This window comes from Mesoplodon densirostris, chromosome 3 (genome assembly GCF_025265405.1).
Source record: "Mesoplodon densirostris isolate mMesDen1 chromosome 3, mMesDen1 primary haplotype, whole genome shotgun sequence".
NCBI classification, from domain to species: domain Eukaryota; kingdom Metazoa; phylum Chordata; class Mammalia; order Artiodactyla; family Ziphiidae; genus Mesoplodon; species Mesoplodon densirostris.
Window position 1 is genome coordinate 97,068,162 of NC_082663.1, and position 18,788 is coordinate 97,086,949.

The 18,788-nt window shown below is 40.0% G+C and overlaps 1 protein-coding gene across 1 annotated transcript in view; it reads left to right on the forward strand.

Moving 5' to 3' along the window:
• LVRN (laeverin) overlaps positions 1–16,422 on the forward strand; it is an 83,364-nt gene extending 66,942 nt beyond the window's left edge. The window contains exons 14-20 of the mRNA XM_060091859.1: positions 992–1,145; positions 2,825–2,919; positions 4,842–4,949; positions 5,683–5,850; positions 6,286–6,423; positions 13,360–13,435; positions 16,282–16,422. Of these exons, the coding sequence (XP_059947842.1) occupies positions 992–1,145; positions 2,825–2,919; positions 4,842–4,949; positions 5,683–5,850; positions 6,286–6,423; positions 13,360–13,435; positions 16,282–16,422 (880 nt within the window). The remainder of the gene's footprint in view (positions 1–991; positions 1,146–2,824; positions 2,920–4,841; positions 4,950–5,682; positions 5,851–6,285; positions 6,424–13,359; positions 13,436–16,281) is intronic.
• Positions 16,423–18,788: the final 2,366 nt, after the last annotated feature.

The following is an 18,788-nucleotide window of genomic DNA, read 5'->3' on the forward strand; positions in this document are numbered from 1 at the left end:
CTCAAGGCTCTCCACACTTTTTTTTTTTTTTTTTTTTTTTTTTTTTGCGGTACATGGGTCTCTCACTGTCGTGACCTCTCCTGTTGCGGAGCACAGGCTCCGGATGCACAGGCTCAGAGGCCATGGCTCACGGGCCCAGCCACTCTGCAGCACGTGGGATCCTCCCAGACCGGGGCACGAACCTGTGTCCCCTGCATCAGCAGGCGGACTCTTAACCACTGCGCCACCAGGGAAGCCCCTCTCCACACTTTTGATTCACCTTACCTATTAGCTCCCATCTTTCACTACACATAAAAGAAATTCCCTGCCTCGGTTAACTTGGTCTGCCCATCACACTAATTCTCACTTTATCTTCTTGCCCATCACACTAATTCCCACTTTAAACTGCCTTCCTCAATCTCTCTACTTATTCCAATCCTACCCTTACTTCACTGCTTTTCTCAACTTCCTTCTCCAGAAGGCCTCCCTGCCTCTGCCATCACATGCGTATATTTTTCTTCTTTGCTACTTTATTGTATTCGTTGCCTCTGCTAGGGCCTTTCATTAACACCTTCTTATGTGCAAGTCTCAGCTCTTCACTAAGTTATAAGCTCCTCGCTGGTAAGCAACAGGAGTGTCCTGTTTGTGTTCACTTGTTTTGTGTTCCTACTAGTATCTGGCAGAGCATTAGATAGAGAATGACTTTTATTAATACTTGTTGAATGGAAATTATAGTCTCTTAAGAATGTATACTAAATGCACAAATATTCTAGTGCCTGACAATCAGCCCAACGTTTGGCCTGGATTTTCTACAACCTCCAAGAATTTGGGCACTTGAACCTATCAAACTGAAATTGAGGGTCTGTCCACATTGCTTGGGTTCCACTTCATCAATGAGATGGGACTTTTACCCTCTAGCTTCTTGATTTCATATACCTTATTGAAGGCAGGCACTGAAGCATGGAACAAATATGAGTTTTTGAGTCTGTGGGTTTTTTTTTAAACCAAACAGAAACAGTTATATAGAGATTGAAACAGCACTTGATTTAACCAAGTACCTTGCTGAAGAAGATGAAATCATAGTGTGGCATGCAGTTTTGGTGAACCTAGTGACCAGGGATCTTGTTTCTGATGTGAACAACCATGATATATATCCACTATTAAAGGTAATTTCATTCTTTGTTAGATGGGTTTGTTTTTAATTTCTGTCTTCCTCCTTCCATATTTTAGATAGTGTCTGTGAAAGCGGTCTTTCCCAAAATAATAGTCTATTTGTTCTGTATATATTCATTTTCTTAGGAATGGTTGTTTACTCTTAGAAGAAAATACCTTAGTCATAGACCTGGTCTAGGAGGTGAGTATGAGAGAAGTTTGGACAGTTTCTTAATTCTAGGTGAGGTATAAATGTGTCTTAAGAAACCAGAAGTGGATGGAAATGGTATGCCTTTTTTTTTTTCTTATAAAAAAAGGATAGTATCTATTAACAGCTGTTTCCCTAAAAGATTGTTAGTCTAACAGAATGATTTTTCACAATTGTATATCCATGATTTATATACTCGGATTTATAGGGCCGGCACTTGAAACCAGAGAGTTATATTCCAAAAAAGTAAACATTTTGAAGCTGCTTTTGATATTGGGAAGAGAGATGGGGCAATTAGAGTTAATGAATGAAGAAATAACCATGCCATCTTGTCCTTATAAAAGGGGAAAATAACATCTATAAAAGGGGAAATTTCTGTTATTAGATCTTTAACAGTGATCATAAGAAAGATGGCACAGGTAAAACCAAAGCCAAAGTTTGGGTGCAGCCCCTCGGAGAGTTAAGGGCCACAAACAGAACAGCAAGTGTGGGGCTTCTCTGGTGGCACAGTGGTTGAGAGTCCGCCTGCCGAGGCAGGGGACACGGGTTCGTGCCCCGGTCCGGGAAGATCCCACATGCCGCGGAGCGGCTAGGCCCGTGAGCCATGGCCGCTGAGCCTGCGCGCCTGGAGCCTGTGCTCCGCAACGGGAGAGGCCACAACAGTGAGAGGCCCGCGTACCGCAAAAAAAACAAACAAACAAAAAGACAAAACCAGCAAGTGTGTTAGGTGATGATTCCAAGTGAGAGTCTGGGACAGTCTGAAGGCGAGATCACAAGCGCTTCGGGGTTCCAGACTTTCTTTTATCTAGTGTACAAAGTGCTGATGGGAATGTACTTGAATGTGGCATGGCGACCAGTAGGAGAAGACACTTGTTGGTGGGATCAGGGTGGCTCACTGATAACATCTGATCACTGGTTTTGAGTGAAGAAGTAAAAGTTAATGTTTGTTTTTAAAAATTTCAATGAATAACATTAATTTATTCTGAGGGATGTATTGGTAAGTGTAGGACTATTATAAGCTTATTATTTACCAGCCAATAGCTCAATTGAAGAAATTTTATTTTGGTGTCAGCGCTTAAATTAATCCAAGGCATAAATCAGTATTCCTTGTTTTCTTAGAGATATATATACTGAGCATGGAAGTTTCAAGGTAGAAAGTTTGTTTTATATTTCTCCATTTTTTCTCTATTTTAAAGACAACTAGAAATGTTTGGGTGATAGTAAATGATAAGAATGGTTAATATTTATTGAGTTCCTACTATGTGCCAAGCAGTGTGCTGACACACATCATATTGTTTATGTATTGCTTACGTTTGAGGAAACTGAACCTATAGAGGTTTAAAAAGTTATACATTTAGTGACAAAGATTATTTCTGAAGAAATATCTGTCACCTCTCTGTTAATGTCTTTTCAGACAAAGAGAAAAGCAGTGTAAACCGGATGTTGTGAGCAGAACTAACAGTATATTTTCTTTATTGCTTATAGAAGTATCTGTTAAAGAGACTTATCTCAATATGGAATACTTATTCAACTATAATTCGTGAAAATGTGGCAACATTGCAGGATGACTATTTAGCTCTGTAAGTACTTTTTGAGCAGTGATCATTGAATTAAATAATTCATATTAATGGATAGGCTCCCAGATTCATAAAATAAGATACTAATAGTTATGATTCACTGAGAGATTTGTGTGCCATTTGAGAATAGTAGATTTAGGATTGGTGAGCTACATGTATCCTAATAGGAAATAGTAGTTTGGGAATCTTAATTTACCTGCAAAGCACATACAAGTACACACAGGAATTTATAGCTTTATACTCTCAAATCTTAGGCTACTGGTTGAAATCTTAAGTATGTTGTACTATTGATGAAGGGTTGTGCTAAGCAAAACCAGCCTATACAAACAAATTGAAGGGTATGGGAAGGACACAGGTGGAGAAAAATCCCCCCTGTATATTCTTGATGACAGAAGGAAAAGTTCCATTATTTATGTCAAACAGAAATTCTAACATTATGCAGATATGATTAGGGAGGTTGACAGTGAACTGTATCAGTCATCTGTGTGTGAGCATGACCAAGTATTGCAAACGATTTCCCCATCATTGGTTCGGTTAGGGGACTATGCCTGTTGTCATGCTGCTCTGGGAAGGGGGTGAAAGACAAAACATGACTGCAGTACCGCTGGCCTCCCTGTGACACAAAGTTTGTGTGTGTAGGCTGGGCTTCCAGATTTAGCGAGGGAATCTGTGACCAGCAATGAATGGTACAGGGATTATATTTACAGGTCTAGTCAACATCAAGCTGAAACCAATTAGACCAAGTAAGAAATACAAAAGGTGGTTATTCTCTCTCACAAGTATCCTTCTGAGAGGGGAGAAATTTTAGAGCTAGGGCATGTGAATGGATGAACATAGGGTTGGATTTACAGATGGATGGAAGACAGTGGGGATGAGCTAGGATGGAAAGTGGGTAGGTAGGCAAGTTATATAGGCAAACAGAAAGGCCCAACCAGGCAGCACCTTTGTTAACCAGCCATGGCCTTGGCTCTCCTAAACTGGCCTGAAGTGACCTGCTTTTTGTAGCATCCCTGGGCCAGTTCTCTTCAGAGCAATCTCAGGGAGTTAGACTATGCTTCCAGAGAATTCCACTTGCTGCTGCCAGCTTGGGGTGGGTGGGGAGAGGAGTGCTCAGAACTGTCTCTCAGAAGGTCTCCCCACTGGAGATTCTACTTCTGCTTATCAGAAGGTCAGGCCAGGCTGGGATGAAACTGGAGGGAGGGTGGAGCAATGGAGATTTGGCTCTTGGCATTTTCCGGAAACTTCTGACCCATTTGAATTCCTTTACCTCTTACTCCAAACTGCAGCACCTCAAGGCACCGCTCATCTGGATTTATCATTGTTCTTCTCCACGTTCTTTTAAACTTATTTCGTTTGCAATCGCAATGTGTACATCTGCTCAGCTATAAAAACAAAGCAGAAACCTCCGTTCTTTTTCTGGAGACAAGCGTTAATAGCCAGGAGGAAGAAACAGAAGCTTAAGCCAGGAGAGGCTCGCTGTCGAAGGAGAGAAATAAACCATTCCCTCTGTTCTCATGTGTAGAGAAATAACTTTATTTTTAAGTGTGTTATATCAGATACTTAAAAGTCATTTTTTTATCTGTAAGGGAGTTATTGTATAAGGGAGGAAAAATAAATTGATAACAGATGTGGTGTGTGTGTACACCCGTGTGTGTTTGAGGGAGATGAAGGAAGGCAGTAATTTATTTCTTACTTTCAAAAAGTACCAGTCTTGGAGCTTATTTGGTGCCTGAGAGCCTCTCAGCAAATATTCCCCTGAACCTTAAATACAGTTGCCATCCACAAAGGCTATTTTTTAACAAACCTGATGTTATTGGAAGGATGTTTTAAAATACCCATCTTTTTATGAAACACATATTCTTGGCGGCAGAAAAAATGATTGTAGTAATGAAAAATACATGTTTTTCTTTGATATTTCCTTCAAGAATATCACTGGAAAAACTTTTTGGAACTGCGTGTTGGTTGGGTCTTGAGGACTGTCTTCAGCTGTCAAGAGACCTCTTTAGAAACTGGATGAACCATCCAGAGAATGAGTAAGTGTAATATTGTAATTGCCCTTCTTTTTGTCCTGTTTCAGCACCAACAATTTCTCTGCCTTTTGATGCTCTTACTCTGGGAATGAACATTTTGTTTTTACTTAGATAATCTCTCTCTCTTACTATTTTTTTCAAATGTTCTTTAAAAAACACACACACACAATTGTCTCATGGAGGTCTGTGCATAGCAATAGATTAGAATTTATACACGGAATTCTCATCCAGGACCTCTCATTGCCAGTGCATTCCCTAATAAGCACCTGTGGTTATTTTGAGTCTTATTTAGGTTGTTCATTATAGTTATTTATTCACATATATAAAAGTGCATCAGTGCATCTCTTTCTGTGTAAGTTTGCAGTCTCACTGACACCTGAGACCAACACTGTCATTTTGGTGTTATTATATTACCTTTAAAATATGACTTCAGATGGACTCTTAGAAAATGTGATAATAAGATATGAAACCAAACTGAGTTATCAACATACACTGTTTGTACTGTTCTAATTTACTTCTCCCTCAAAACTCCTTAGTTTCTAAACTAATTTGATGATCTCAAGATGTTAATATGAATGACAGTTTTCACAATTGCTTCTCTAGATCCCTACTTTTGATATATATATCTGAGATCACAGACATTTTTTCTAGATTTATACTTCTAAATATATGACAACCTAGATTAACATATAACTTAACTACTATGAAAAATATCATTGCATCTTATACCTTACAGAATACCTTATCCGATTAAAAATGTGATTTTATGTTATGGCATTGCCTTGGGAAATGATAAAGAATGGGATTTTTTGTTAAATATCTACAATAATAAAACAAAGGAAGAAGAAAGGATTCAACTTGCTTATGCAATGAGCTGCAGTAAAGATCCATGGATACTTAACAGGTGATTATTACAACTTACCTTGAAAGGGTTCTTGGTGGAGGAATGCAATTAATAAACCAAAGGGAGAAAAATAGAAATGAGCTAATATAAGAATTAATATGAAACATAATTCAGTAACTTAGAACCATATGGGATTTTAACTCCATTTATTTAAGTTTTTTTTTTTGTGTGGTACGCGGGCCTCTCACTGCTGCGGCCTCTCCCGCTGCGAAGCACAGGCTCCGGATGCGCAGGCCCAGCGGCCACGGCCCACGGGCCCAGCCGCTCCGCGGCACGCGGGATCCTCCCGGACCGGGGCACGAACCCACGCCCCCTGCATCGGCAGGCAGACTCCCAACCACTGCGCCACCAGGGAGGCCCCTCCATTTATTTAAATTTACTCTTTCCATTGGATAATGTTTACGTATTTATTTTCTGCCACACGCGCTTTTACAGATATATGGAGTATGCCATCACTACATCTCCATTCACTTTTAATGAAACAAATATAATCGAAGCTGTGGCAGCCTCTGAAGTTGGCCGATACGTTGCAAAGGACTTTTTAATCAACAATTGGCAAGCTGTGAGTGAAAGGTAAGGAGGAAATGTGAGACCTCTCTTTCATTTAGGTCATTGGTTTGGTGCTAGTGGTTCAACTTTAGTCTGGCCAGGTCACTAAAGTCCTTTGCATTGACTAGAAAACTGATAAATTTTCCTGCGTTTAGTCTCACCACAAACTAGCTGTGTGAAAGATAAGGTCACTTATCCTCAGTTTTGGCTTTTTTTGTTAATGTAGATTTGTGTGGGGTACTTATCTACCTCAATTTCACACTGTGCCCACTAAGAATCTTGTCTTCAGAGACACAGATTAGAGCAAGTCATGTTTTTTGGTATGAGTGTACATCATCCATTCATTTCTTTTGTGAAGTATATCACCATATCTTTAAGAAACAGCAATGTTCATTACTACGTAAGCTTGGATATTGCTTGTGCGTTTTGTCAGATTCCCTTTATGTATCTGGCTTCCATGTTCTCGAACTTTTTATATTTCTCACCTTTTAAGATTAAATCTGCTTGCTACTTAGCCTGCCAGGTAAAATAGATGTTGAAATGCACAAGTCAGGCAGCATACCCTCGATAGCTGCTCTTTCTAGAACATGACTTAACCATATGTTCTTTTTCTGAGGGGTGGGAGGGTGGATCAAGCCATTTTATTAAGGGGCTTCAGGGGAGGGTCAAAGGGCTGGGAAGGCAAGGAGATCTGACAGCATCCTTCTCCAGGCCAGGATCTCCCCAGCTTCACAGTCTCTGAAAGCCTGAACCATACATTCTTAAAAGCCTCGAATAATATGTCCTACGGCTATTCGCATACTGAAGAGTTAGCAGATCAGAGTAGACAACAGTTCAGGTACATACACAGCTATAAAGTTGGAAGATACTTTTTGCAAATAAATTTAGGTCTTTGGAACAGAAGATATATTTAGAATATAAATGTTTAAGAATCTGAATATGGTTCTCTTATACAGAAAAATAATGGAATGTTTTTCGTTTATGGACATGTATTGAACACCTTTACAATACACCAAAAATGTATTTTTAAATCAGAAATTTTAAACATGTAGATAAAAGCTCTTTTGCAGTACCGTTTTTCTGGCTCATCAGGGGGACATACATAGCGTACTCACATATTGAGAGAATTGTCCTTATCTCTTGTTTTAAATTATCATTCTAGGTTCATTGTTCAGAGAGCCTTATGACCTTGGGGGTAAATGATGTCTTCCATTTTTGTTTAAGTCATTAAAGGTAATGCCCTCCTTCCCAGGTCCTACTTCCCAGTGGGAATTTGGGAGTTGGGTATAAATCAGAAGTATTTACTCAGGTCGCCTTGTTCCGTGAGGTTTCAGAGGTTCCAGCCTCGTAGGGCTGTCTGTTACTTTCTGTTCTCTCTCCCTGGAGCTTGTATCGAAAGCTCTGACCCCCATCATGCCCCCTCTTGGGCTGACATGCCCAGCTTTGCCTAGACTGGAAGCCATCTGCCCTCTTGCTGCCGTGATCATTTTGCCCAAGATCATTCACTTCAGCTACAGTCCCTGACTGTTTTCTTCCAGAGCATCCTGCGGAACAATCTAGCAGCAATTTTGGAATTAAACTGCTGAGAGAACAGCTCCTTTAAAAAAATAAGTGATGATTTTCCTGAGGACCCAGCTTGTAATCACCACAGCCTATCACACTCTCCATGCCTTCGGATGCCCTGCCGGGCCCTGAGAAAGACGCAGCTTCACAGTTACTTCCCAGGCTCAGGGCTTAGTAGTGCCTGGCACTTAATGTGCACTTGTACATGTTGAGGATTGTTCATATTGTTGTTGTGGCTCGAGGTGACATGGTGCCTGTCAGTCCCGGGCCATATCCACACTCAGATGGGTGAGCCTAAGCACAAACCAGACACTTTCTAATGTTGCAGAGCTTCGTAATTACCTGGAGTGGTTCATACACTTAAAGACTCCCAAGCCCACCCTACCCCTTGAAAATCAGAATCTGCCAGAATAGGGCGCAAAATCTGTACCTTTCTCTAGCACCCCAGGTGACCCCGGTGTAGTTTAACATGGAACCAATTGACACTGGATTAAAAAATTAACTAAGCCTGCATTGCTCAATATGGTAGCTACTAGCTAACATATGGCTATTTAAATTTAGATTAAGTACAATTAAATAAAATTTAAACTTCAACTCCTCAGGGAATTCCCTGGTGGTCCAATGGTTAGGACTCCACGCTTCCACTGCAGGGGGCACAGGTTCAATCCTCGACCCCTGGTTGGGGAACTAAGATCCCATAGGCCTCGTGGCACAGCCAAAAAAAAAAATTCAGTTCCTCAGTTGTACTAGCCTTGTTTTAAGTGCTCAGTGTGGCCAGTAGCTACCATACTGGACAGCTCAGATAGAGAACATTTCCATCCTCGAGAGAATTCAACTGGACAACATTGCTCTAAGGGGTAAAACAGCCTCTCAGTTTATTTCTCCTCTCTTCCTATACCATATACAGCACATGTAACTAGTTAAGCCCCCCAAATGGCTTTGAGCAACCCATGGGAAAGATTGCTGTTAATTTAAGTGTGTTTTAATTTTTATTCCTCAGAAGAACTTTTTTCTGCATTTGGAGAACAAAAACAGGTTTGCAACGCTCTCTAAAAAGTCCATTGTCTAGCAATTTATTTAAATGATTTAACTGTATTAAATACAAGTATAGAAGGACTTCCTTTAAAAAAAAAAACAAAAAACTCTAAACAGGTATTTCATTATCCCTAAGAAGGTCTTAGAATTGTAAATGCATTCACTTTTAACCATGGCTTAAATGTTTTTATCTTTTATCAACAAAATGCCATGCTCATAAAATAGATGCCTTTCCTTTTCTGTTTATGATACATTAAGCTCAGTTCACTCCTCTTACACATTCTGCTACAAAAAGTCCTTGGGACTCAAATAAATTTGTCTTCTACATCTAAAACATTTATTTTTAGGATTCAATTTATAGTCACCAGTCTTGCTGAATTTTGCAAATGATTTTGAATAGACAGTAATATTAAATATGGATTGTTAAGAGGAAATAAAAGTTCAAATTAATAATTTAAATGTTTTATTCATTAAAACGGCACAGGAATGCTTACCTTATTCTTTGTACATCAGGATATTTACTTAGCACTTATTAAACAATTATATTTGACATGAATATTTGTATGTTGCCAGTCTTCATAAAATGATAAAGGTAGTATAAAAGTGTAAGTAAACAAATGTGATGACAAATTAAATTTTATGTTATTTAAGTGAAAAGGGTTTATTTTAAAGTTGCTATAATGTGATCACTCGCAAATTGGCTTTGAAACTGGTATTTCTCCAGTGTGTTTCACTGAGCATTATTCGTGGAGACACTGACAAGCCTTCTGTGAACCAAGGAGACAGTGGCCCATCGGTTTGGAAACTGTCTATTTTAACCTCCACAAATTCACAGTACGTGTTAGCATCATAAAGCTCCAAGAAGCCCATCAGAGGGAAATCTAGCATCTAGCCCAGCATCTTGTCACTGTAATCCTGCTATGTACTGTCTATGCTAATGTAAACAAAGTGTCATTCTGCCAGTAGATCAGTTGTTCCAAGCGAAAGACAGATGAGAAACTAAATTCTCTAACCCTGTCATCTGGAACTGTAACTAGAACATTTATTTATTGATGGCCTATTAGTTAACATTTAGGCCTTGGTTTCCTCTTGCATAAAATGAAAGATGTTGTATGTGATCAGCTGTAAAGTTCTTTCTGGTAATAAGAAGTTCTGGTTTTTCTATGCCAAGGCACAGTTCAAGCTGTTGTTGGGGGTTATAAAGTGATTAAGACACGGTCTCTGATAAATGTTACAGAGGACAGATGGAAGTGCTCTAGAGATTCAAAGAGAAGAAGGGGGATTTGAACAAGCAGGTGGGAAAACTCACCTTCCACATGGAAGGGAGGACACCAGTAATTGCCTGGGGGCAAGGCTGAGAGTCCGACTTGGGACTGAACGTCATAACTGGCTGGAGCTTAGGGCCCTGGAAAGGAGGCAATAGGGCTGGTCAAGCATTAGAGTTGAGACACTTGAGACACTGCCAATAGCAATCCAGGAACATCTGCTCCGCTTAGCCAGGCCCCAAATTCTTCCCAGGGAGCCTAATCTGAATATATATTTTGGAACACTTGCTTGAGTAAAACAACTTCGGTTTGATACTGCTTCTCAGTCCCACGTGCAGGGCACTGCACTGGTGGCTGTGGGGGTATTTAGTTAATTGTTAGATGAGAGGTGATCTTTTGGATACTGATCCCAGTGAGGGAGCTTCCACTAACCATAAAGACATCTTTCAGGTTACAGAGAAATCAGTATGCACCTGCACTTGTGCATAGCTCCTATGAAGAAATGTGTGAATAGACACGAAACAATAGGGTTTTTGTGACTTTTTATTGGATGTGGTAGAAATGATGTTTGTTCCATGCTTGTTATGTTGCTTTTGGCTTTCATAAAATGATTCAGGCTTCACCGCCTACAGCAATACCCTAGCTTTATTTGAATATAGAATACGAGGTATCATCACTTTCAAACTCAACTGATCCAAAACGAATCTTACCCTCTTCTTCACCAAACCCCTTATTTCTTCTCCAAATATGTGATACTGGCTAAAGTCCTATGCTTGAAAAACTTACACTCTTTTTTCTTTAACTTTTTATTTTAAGTTGGAGTATTGCCGATTAGCAATGCTGTGATAGTTTCAGGTGCACAGCAAAGCAACTCAGCCATACATATACATGTATCCATTCTCCCCCAGGTTCCCCTCCCATCCAGGCTGCCACATAACATTGAGCAGTGTTCCCTGTGCTATACAGTAGGTCCTTGTTGGTTATCCTTTTTAAATATAGCAGAAACTTACACTCATTTTTACTTCTACTCTGTTGTGTTTCATGATTGGGAATATAGAGTTGAAAGGGTTAAATTGGAGCAAACAGAGAATTAAGATGTTATTGGAGTGCTGTGTCCAAGCACTGGAGGGCCCATTTTCACTGCCTATCACTGGGTCAGGCGAGATACCTGGCTGCCTCCATGCTTGCCTAAGTGGCCAAGCTTGCTGCAGGAAATCAGACATGGCAGGGGAAGGGATGGGAGGGGAGGGCAAATGTGAGAAAGGAGAGAAGCGGAAAGTGAGATGGACTAGAGTCCCAAATCATGCTGACTAGCACTGAATGTTATCAATTTCTTGAAAGGGCAACTATCCTGACAAACGTTGGCTCCTGTCTTCATGTTAATACCTTTGACTACTGGTGGGCTAAGCTATCTGCAATGTATATATTTTTGTTGAATACTATTTCAAAGAGATTGCTCTTTCAACCAGAAGGATAAATCATCTGTCTCAAAAATATCTCCTCTTGAAACTTTCAAGAACAGGAAGGAATGAAGTGTGCCAGGCACCCTGATAGACACTTCAGTGTACATTATCTCATTTAATCTCCATACCAATGCTTCTAACTCTATGTTATTCCCCATTTTTACAATTTATAAGTTGCCCCAAAGTAACTTCAAACCCAGCCCTGCCTCTGGGGTAACCTTTCTCCTGTATTTGGTAGAAAAATCACACATTTAGCAACATAGGTAGTTTTCTTTTGTTTCCTACTTTTTTTTAAGTCTAGAACTCAGTTTCTTTGAAAATTTTGTCAAATGTCTTGAGTCATTTCACAGGCTTTTTAAACCTGGCCAACCAAAATGAAGAACTAAGAAATATTTCTTCTTTCCCCATAGAAACAGATTTGGTTGCCTGAATTATATGTAGACCGTCTCTTATCCTCCACTTTGCTGAAGTAGACTCGGCTTAAGTTATAGCTGGGAACTTAAAAAGGACAAAAGCACTGTTTTCTCTTACCTTTGTCTGCCTATCATGCCAATGTTAACTCTTACAATTTTTAATTTCAAGTATACATTTTTGAAGTAAATCAATTGTGTGTATTAACTATCAACTATCAAGACAGAATCCTGATTCAACCCTTTCTTGTCCAGGCCATTATATTAACCTTTTTAATTTTCTTTCTTTTTTAATGCATCCAAAAGTCTTTCTTTACTTTTTTAACTACAGCAACACTTTGAGCAGGTATGTATCTGCTGTTTTTCTATAGCAACATTTCATGGCTGTTTTTCAGACAATTCTTGTCAGTTATTCAAGGTCACTAAACTAAAGGGGAAGTTTCAGTTACCATACCTGTTTGAGGGAGCTTAAGGAAAGCCAGAGTACTTAGCCCTCAGGGATCACCAACATTTTGAGAATCTCTTTGCAAAAAGCATATACAAATACAGAAGTTTCAATAAGCTTTCAGGGTATTTTAGTCAGGGTTTCTGGAACTGATTCTATACTAACTACACTTTTTAAGGGGTATACTTTGAGTATTTACCTTTTTTTTTTTTTTTTTTTTTTTTGCGGTACGCGGGCCTCTCACTGTTGCGGCCTCTCCCGTTGCGGAGCACAGGCTCCGGACACGCAGGCTCAGCAGCCATGGCTCACGGGCCCAGCCGCTCTGCGGCATGTGGGATCTTCCCGGAACGGGGCACGAACCCGTGTCCCCTGCATCGGCAGGCGGACTCTCAACCACTGCGCCACCAGGGAAGCCCTACCTATTCTCTTTTAAATTTTCTTAATTTGGGTATGTGACATCTGTTCTAACCACTTCATTTTGAAAGATAAAAACAGTTGTTGTTACTGTTTTTAAGAACAGCTTTTTATATTTAAATGAAACTTTTAAAACTATGTGTTACACAAATCAATATTAAACTATAATTACTTCTTTGTGCTAATAGACTTTTCTATAGCATGAATTTTCTATGAAAAGATGAAGCTAAACAAGTTCATATATGGTTTTGCTTAGACTTGGGAGTTAGGAATTAATAGGGGCTGTATACTTAGCATTTATCTGCTCTGTAGCTTTGTCTTGCCAAACATTTTCCACTCCTGATTAGCATCTTGTTGCTTTGTAGGTATGGAACACAATCATTGGTTACTCTGTTATACGTAATAGGGAGAACCATAAGTACGGATTTACAGATCTTAGAGGTAAGTACTATAGATATTGTGCATTATAAAGACAATTTAGAAGCCATTTTCTGTGTAATTTGGAGTTGCTAAAATTAAAAATAATATGCTTTTCTGAATTGTTACATTCTATGCTCCATTGATGCTATTATCACTGTGCAGGAAATGTCCTTTTTTTTTTTTTTTGGCTGCGTTGGGTCTTCATTGTGGTGCGCGGGCTTCTCACTGCCGTGGCCTCTCCCATTGCAGAGCACGGGCTCCAGGCATGTGGGCCTCAGCAGTTGTGGCGCACGGGCCTAGCCACTACGTGGCATGTGGGATCCTCCCATACCAGGGCTCGAACCCATGTCCCCTGCATTGGCAGGCGGACTCCCAACCACTGTGCCACCAGGGAAGCCCAGGAAATGTCTTTTCATTCTGTCTTGCTCTTGAAATAGAGACCATTCTTGTTCATGGAGGGTTGTACTTCACCTGAATTATCGCAGTAGATTATGACCCGGGCTCCCTGGCGCAGGCTATTCTTCCCTCCATCCCATCCATCACATCAATGCCGGTCATTGCCCTACTCCCGAAGTTTCAGTAGCTCATCACAGTTTTTAGAAGAAATTTTAAAATCTTTTCATTAGCACATGAAGCCCTTCACAATCTGGCCCCTGCATTACTCCCTAGCTTCACTTTTGCCCACTTCACCAACCAGAGTCAGAGAATAAGAGGCATAGGTACCCCCGAACACTTTTCCTCTAGCTACACTGTACCACTTAACAGAATTTCTTAAATTATCATGTTGTTGCACATTTCCCAGATTTCAGAAACACTCTACCTTCTGTCTGGGGTGCCCTCCTCATGCCTGTCCTTGCCTGGGTAATTCCTAATCCTCCTTTAAGACCCTGCTCCAACCACATATTCTAGGAAATTTTTTTTTCAATAAATTTATTTATTTATTTTTGGCTGCATTGGGTCTTCGTTGCTGCATGCAGGCTTCTCGTTGCACTGTCTTCTCTTGTTGCAGAGCATGGGCTCTAGGTGCGCGGGCTTCAGTAGTTGTGCCTCACTGGCTTCAGCGGTTGTGGCTCACGGGCTCTAGAGTGCAGGCTCAGTAGCTGTGACGCAGGGGCCCAGTTGCTCCACTGCATGTGGGATCTTCCTGCACCAGGGATTGAACCCGTGGTCCCCTGCATTGGCAGGCAGATGCTTAACCACTGCGCCACCAGGGAAGCCCTCTAGGAAATTTTTAACTAACTAATTTACACCCTCTCCTCCTCCATGCTCCCAAATCATCCTATATAGTTGTTACTATGAGAGAGAGAGGAAGAACTGGTAATTCCTGAAGGAATGATCTTTGTTTGGGTTTTGGCCTGCCTGAAGCTGAGCTGTCAGGACCTGATTTATCAAGGATTCCCCAGACAAGAGAGTGAGGGGCACACCCAAAAATCCTGGAACGAAAGCTCCTAGAATCAAAACTGAGTTTGTGTTGATATCTTCAAAAGTGCCTCTGTTCATCTTTATCTCTACAAAACCCAGTAGTTCTGTTGTTGTTGAAAGAATGAATGAAGTTTGTATAACTTTAGCAATCCCCAAAGTTCCAAAATTCTATAATCACTGATAGTTCATTTAAAAATGCAAAAATGGATTTAGCGGTAGTTAAATTATTGTAATTTTGAAAACAAGTGAGTTAGCTACCATGAATATCTTTGTCAAAAAGCTGTTAATGACCAACAGTCCTACTGCAATGTATTGGTTCACATGATAACATTGAAAATAATTACTAAAAAAAGGTAAATGAAAAGAAAGTCATAGGAATGCCTTTTCCCTCCACACCAGCACAGTTTTTATACACTCTCCGAATCTCTTGCTCTGGTCTTTCTACTCCACTCTGCTGGAGCCTGTCCTCACTCGTGCTCTCAAGGACCCGTGAAGCCCCCCACACACAGTCCCACAGACCCACACTCCCCTCCTACCCACTGCAGGTGCTGGATCATGGGCGGTGCTGCTGGTGTGTGGCTCCCACTGCCTGGCAGGAATGCCCAGGTGTGGGAGAGAATGGGAGGTTTGCTCCTGGCCCCTTAATCTACTTTTTCCTAGAACCTTATTCATCTTTTGAATTGTAGTTAGGCTTGACAACCCTATTACTACCTAATTTCAAGTACATTAGGGTTTATGTGACCTTTTGTGAGCTGGTAGGGTACACTATCATTTTATGGCAATGTGTGTTCTGAGTTATAATCCAATGACACAGAAATAGACTTTTGGAATATGATTTATTCAATTCAATTATTATTATCCCAATTATTCAATTGGGATCTGTCTGGCTTGAATGTAATATTGCAACAAACGTTCCCATAACTGAATGCTTGATCTGACTCAATGAAGGAATTTAGCCAACGGATGAATCCACTATAAATATTCTTAAATAAAGGGTAACATTTGTAAAGACATGGATGTTGTGTACCAGTTTTGAACTTTGGAAGTTGCAAAGTTTCTTTTGAAATAAGGAAAGGTCTCATTGTGTCTCTGTCTACAAATCTTGTATAATATCCAATATGCATTCTGGAAATCTTTATTGAGCACCTACTATGTGCTTGGGGAATAGAGCAGTGAGTAGAATAGACAAAGTTCCTACTTCCTGGAGTTTCCAGTCTACATCGGATTCTTCAGGACAGGTGTGGTCTTCATCACATTTTCTCAGTCACAGTCTCCTCAGTCTCCTCCCTATATGTCCACCATATAGGGACAGACATTTCTACTCATTCCAACTGTCATCATCCATTCACAAGATCACGTCGCTACTTAACATGAACTTTGTCTTACTGTGCCTAAGTGAGAAATTCAATTGCACTGATGGACCAACCGTCTCTTTGTCCTTTCAGCTGCAGCAGTTTTGCAGTAACATGTTGGAGGAGCACCAGAGACTCACAGTTCAGGCCAAATTACAGACAATAAAGAATGAAAATCTGAAAAACAAGGAACGAAGTGCCAGGATAGCTGCATGGCTACAGAAAAACACATAATTTAGTGGCAACTTTCGGCCCTTCTCTTGCATATTATAATGTGCTCACAGTTTTGTCTTCCAATATCCTGTGAGTCTGGAAAACCACACGTTTTGTTATTCGTATTTCAGTCACATTTACTACTCAGAGTCCTGTTCTTCCCCTATTGTCACGTTTGGCCCTGAGGCTCAGTGATTCTTGAGGATTTTGCCAATAATGCTGCATTTCTGGGGAAGATTTTGCTTCATGTTGGGCTATAAACCACATGATTTACTTTAAATGCCTTGGAAAAACAAATTTACTGTAGAAAGTTTTGCTTGTTCAGTTGTGAAGGCCAGTGGAATATCACATCATTGGGTAATAAGCACATTCTTTTCTGAGGGAAATACAGATTTGCAATACTCTAGGGTTTATTTAGTTCAATATTTTAAAGAGTAATGAGCAAATGACACAACAGTGTAAAGAAATAGAAACCAGAAAAATAATATTCACTAGAAGAGAGACAAGCCAAAGAAATGCAAGTTTTAAAAAGAAGAAACAGACAATTTCGTGAGCCACGTTAAGTGCCCCAAAGGCAAGAAATGTGTCTCCTCCTGCTCATATCTCTCTCCCCAGTGCCTGCTGCATCACGCCACACTTCACTGGCTACTAACTTTATGGTGTCACAAAGAGACCTGGAATCGTAGGATATATGAAGTACCCTTAGGATTGCTGTTGTGGAGAGCAAATGGAAAGCAAGGCTCTGCCCTGAAGCTCTTGACTGTAATTCACCTGTGGGACAGGCACTCTTTCAGCCAAAGTTTAGCAGCAAAAATGATGATGTCAACAGACAATAGCAATTATGGGCTAATCTCCATCGCAAAGGATAATGGTCAGATAAAGAGTCATGGAACTAAAAGATTAACCAGAGCATAATCTTTATAGCTTTGCACTCAGCAGATTAAGTTTGAAATGTGGTTTCATTTGGCCAAATTGACCCTGCTTGTAGTTTGGACAACTTTAAACATTTTCATCAACCACAATGTACGGAATTAGCTTAGTTTTGTTACCCCTGATTTAATCAGGACAGCTAAGGCAAATCATCCTACTCTAGATTTTGTGTGTATACCATTTAATTCTTGTTTTCATTTTAATTTTGTTTTTACAGAATGGGGGTAAAACTACAGATCTTCTATCTACCTCAAAGTGGTACTGTAAAGATTAAGGATGATATCAATGAAAAGCCTTTAAATATGTCATATAAACTCAAGGCAGTGTGATCTAAGGGTTTTTTCCTATTTCTTCTGTAAGCTAATGTACCCACAAATTAAAATGCAAGACAAAAGTTCACTTTCATATTTGCTTCACAAGAAGATACTCCCTGAGAGGGAATGGGAGGACAGACCAAAGCACAGCCTGCACAGACTTGACCATGGGTCATAGGTCAGAGAGATTTTTCTTTAAATTTAGCAATTTAAAGTATAAGCAATAAAACGTCTCCATGTCTTCAAATTGTTATGTGTGCAGTATCTTCCTGTGTTTTCATAAACGTGCGTTCTCTGTTTCCTCTATCTCCTCCAATCATCCATCTCATCTTTTGATAACCATGTCACGTGTCCTCTCAACTGCTTTCTCCTCCTTTCTTTCTCTCCTCCACTTCCACTCCCTCCCCCTCCCTTGTGTTCCCCTATCTTCCTTCTCCCTTTCCATTAACCTCTGCCTTCCTTCTGCCTGGTTGTCCATGTCCCCTCTCCTTGATCTTCCTCCCCTCCTATGCTCTCATTCGACCAAGTGTGCTTGGAGGCTGGCATTTGGGATGCTGAGCGGACTCTGATGCCTGTTATTGGGTGATGCCAAGCCCTGATCCTACCAAAGGAGCACATTGGGCTCTTCAGACCATTTGTTGACAATTAAATTTCCATGATATCTTAGCTTCTGTAGTAATTAAACAGCACCAAAAATGTTTATCCAAAATCAAAAGCCCAAATATTTGGTTAATAGTCCTTCCTCTAAATACGAACAAGAATTTTGAATAATGTACATTTTTTCTTACTTGGATGAAGCCAGTTACTCCAGATAAGCATTATATTTTATTATATTGTACCTTATACTTAGTATAAAAAGAAGTAATTATTGATTGATTACTGTGATAGCAATAAGTCAGGGAGTGATACTGAGTCAGATTTGTCTAAGTGGTATAAATACTTTATTAACCAATAAACCAGCTTATTTATTAGCACGCCAACTGTAACACAATATTTTCGACCCATCTACTTTATACTGTTCATCCTAAAGCAGGTTAACAAGATATACAATGTATTCATGATTTTTTTTTTTTTTAGGGAAAAGGTTCTCTTTTATTTTATTTTATTTTATTTTTTATTTTTTGCTTTATAACAAATTTAATC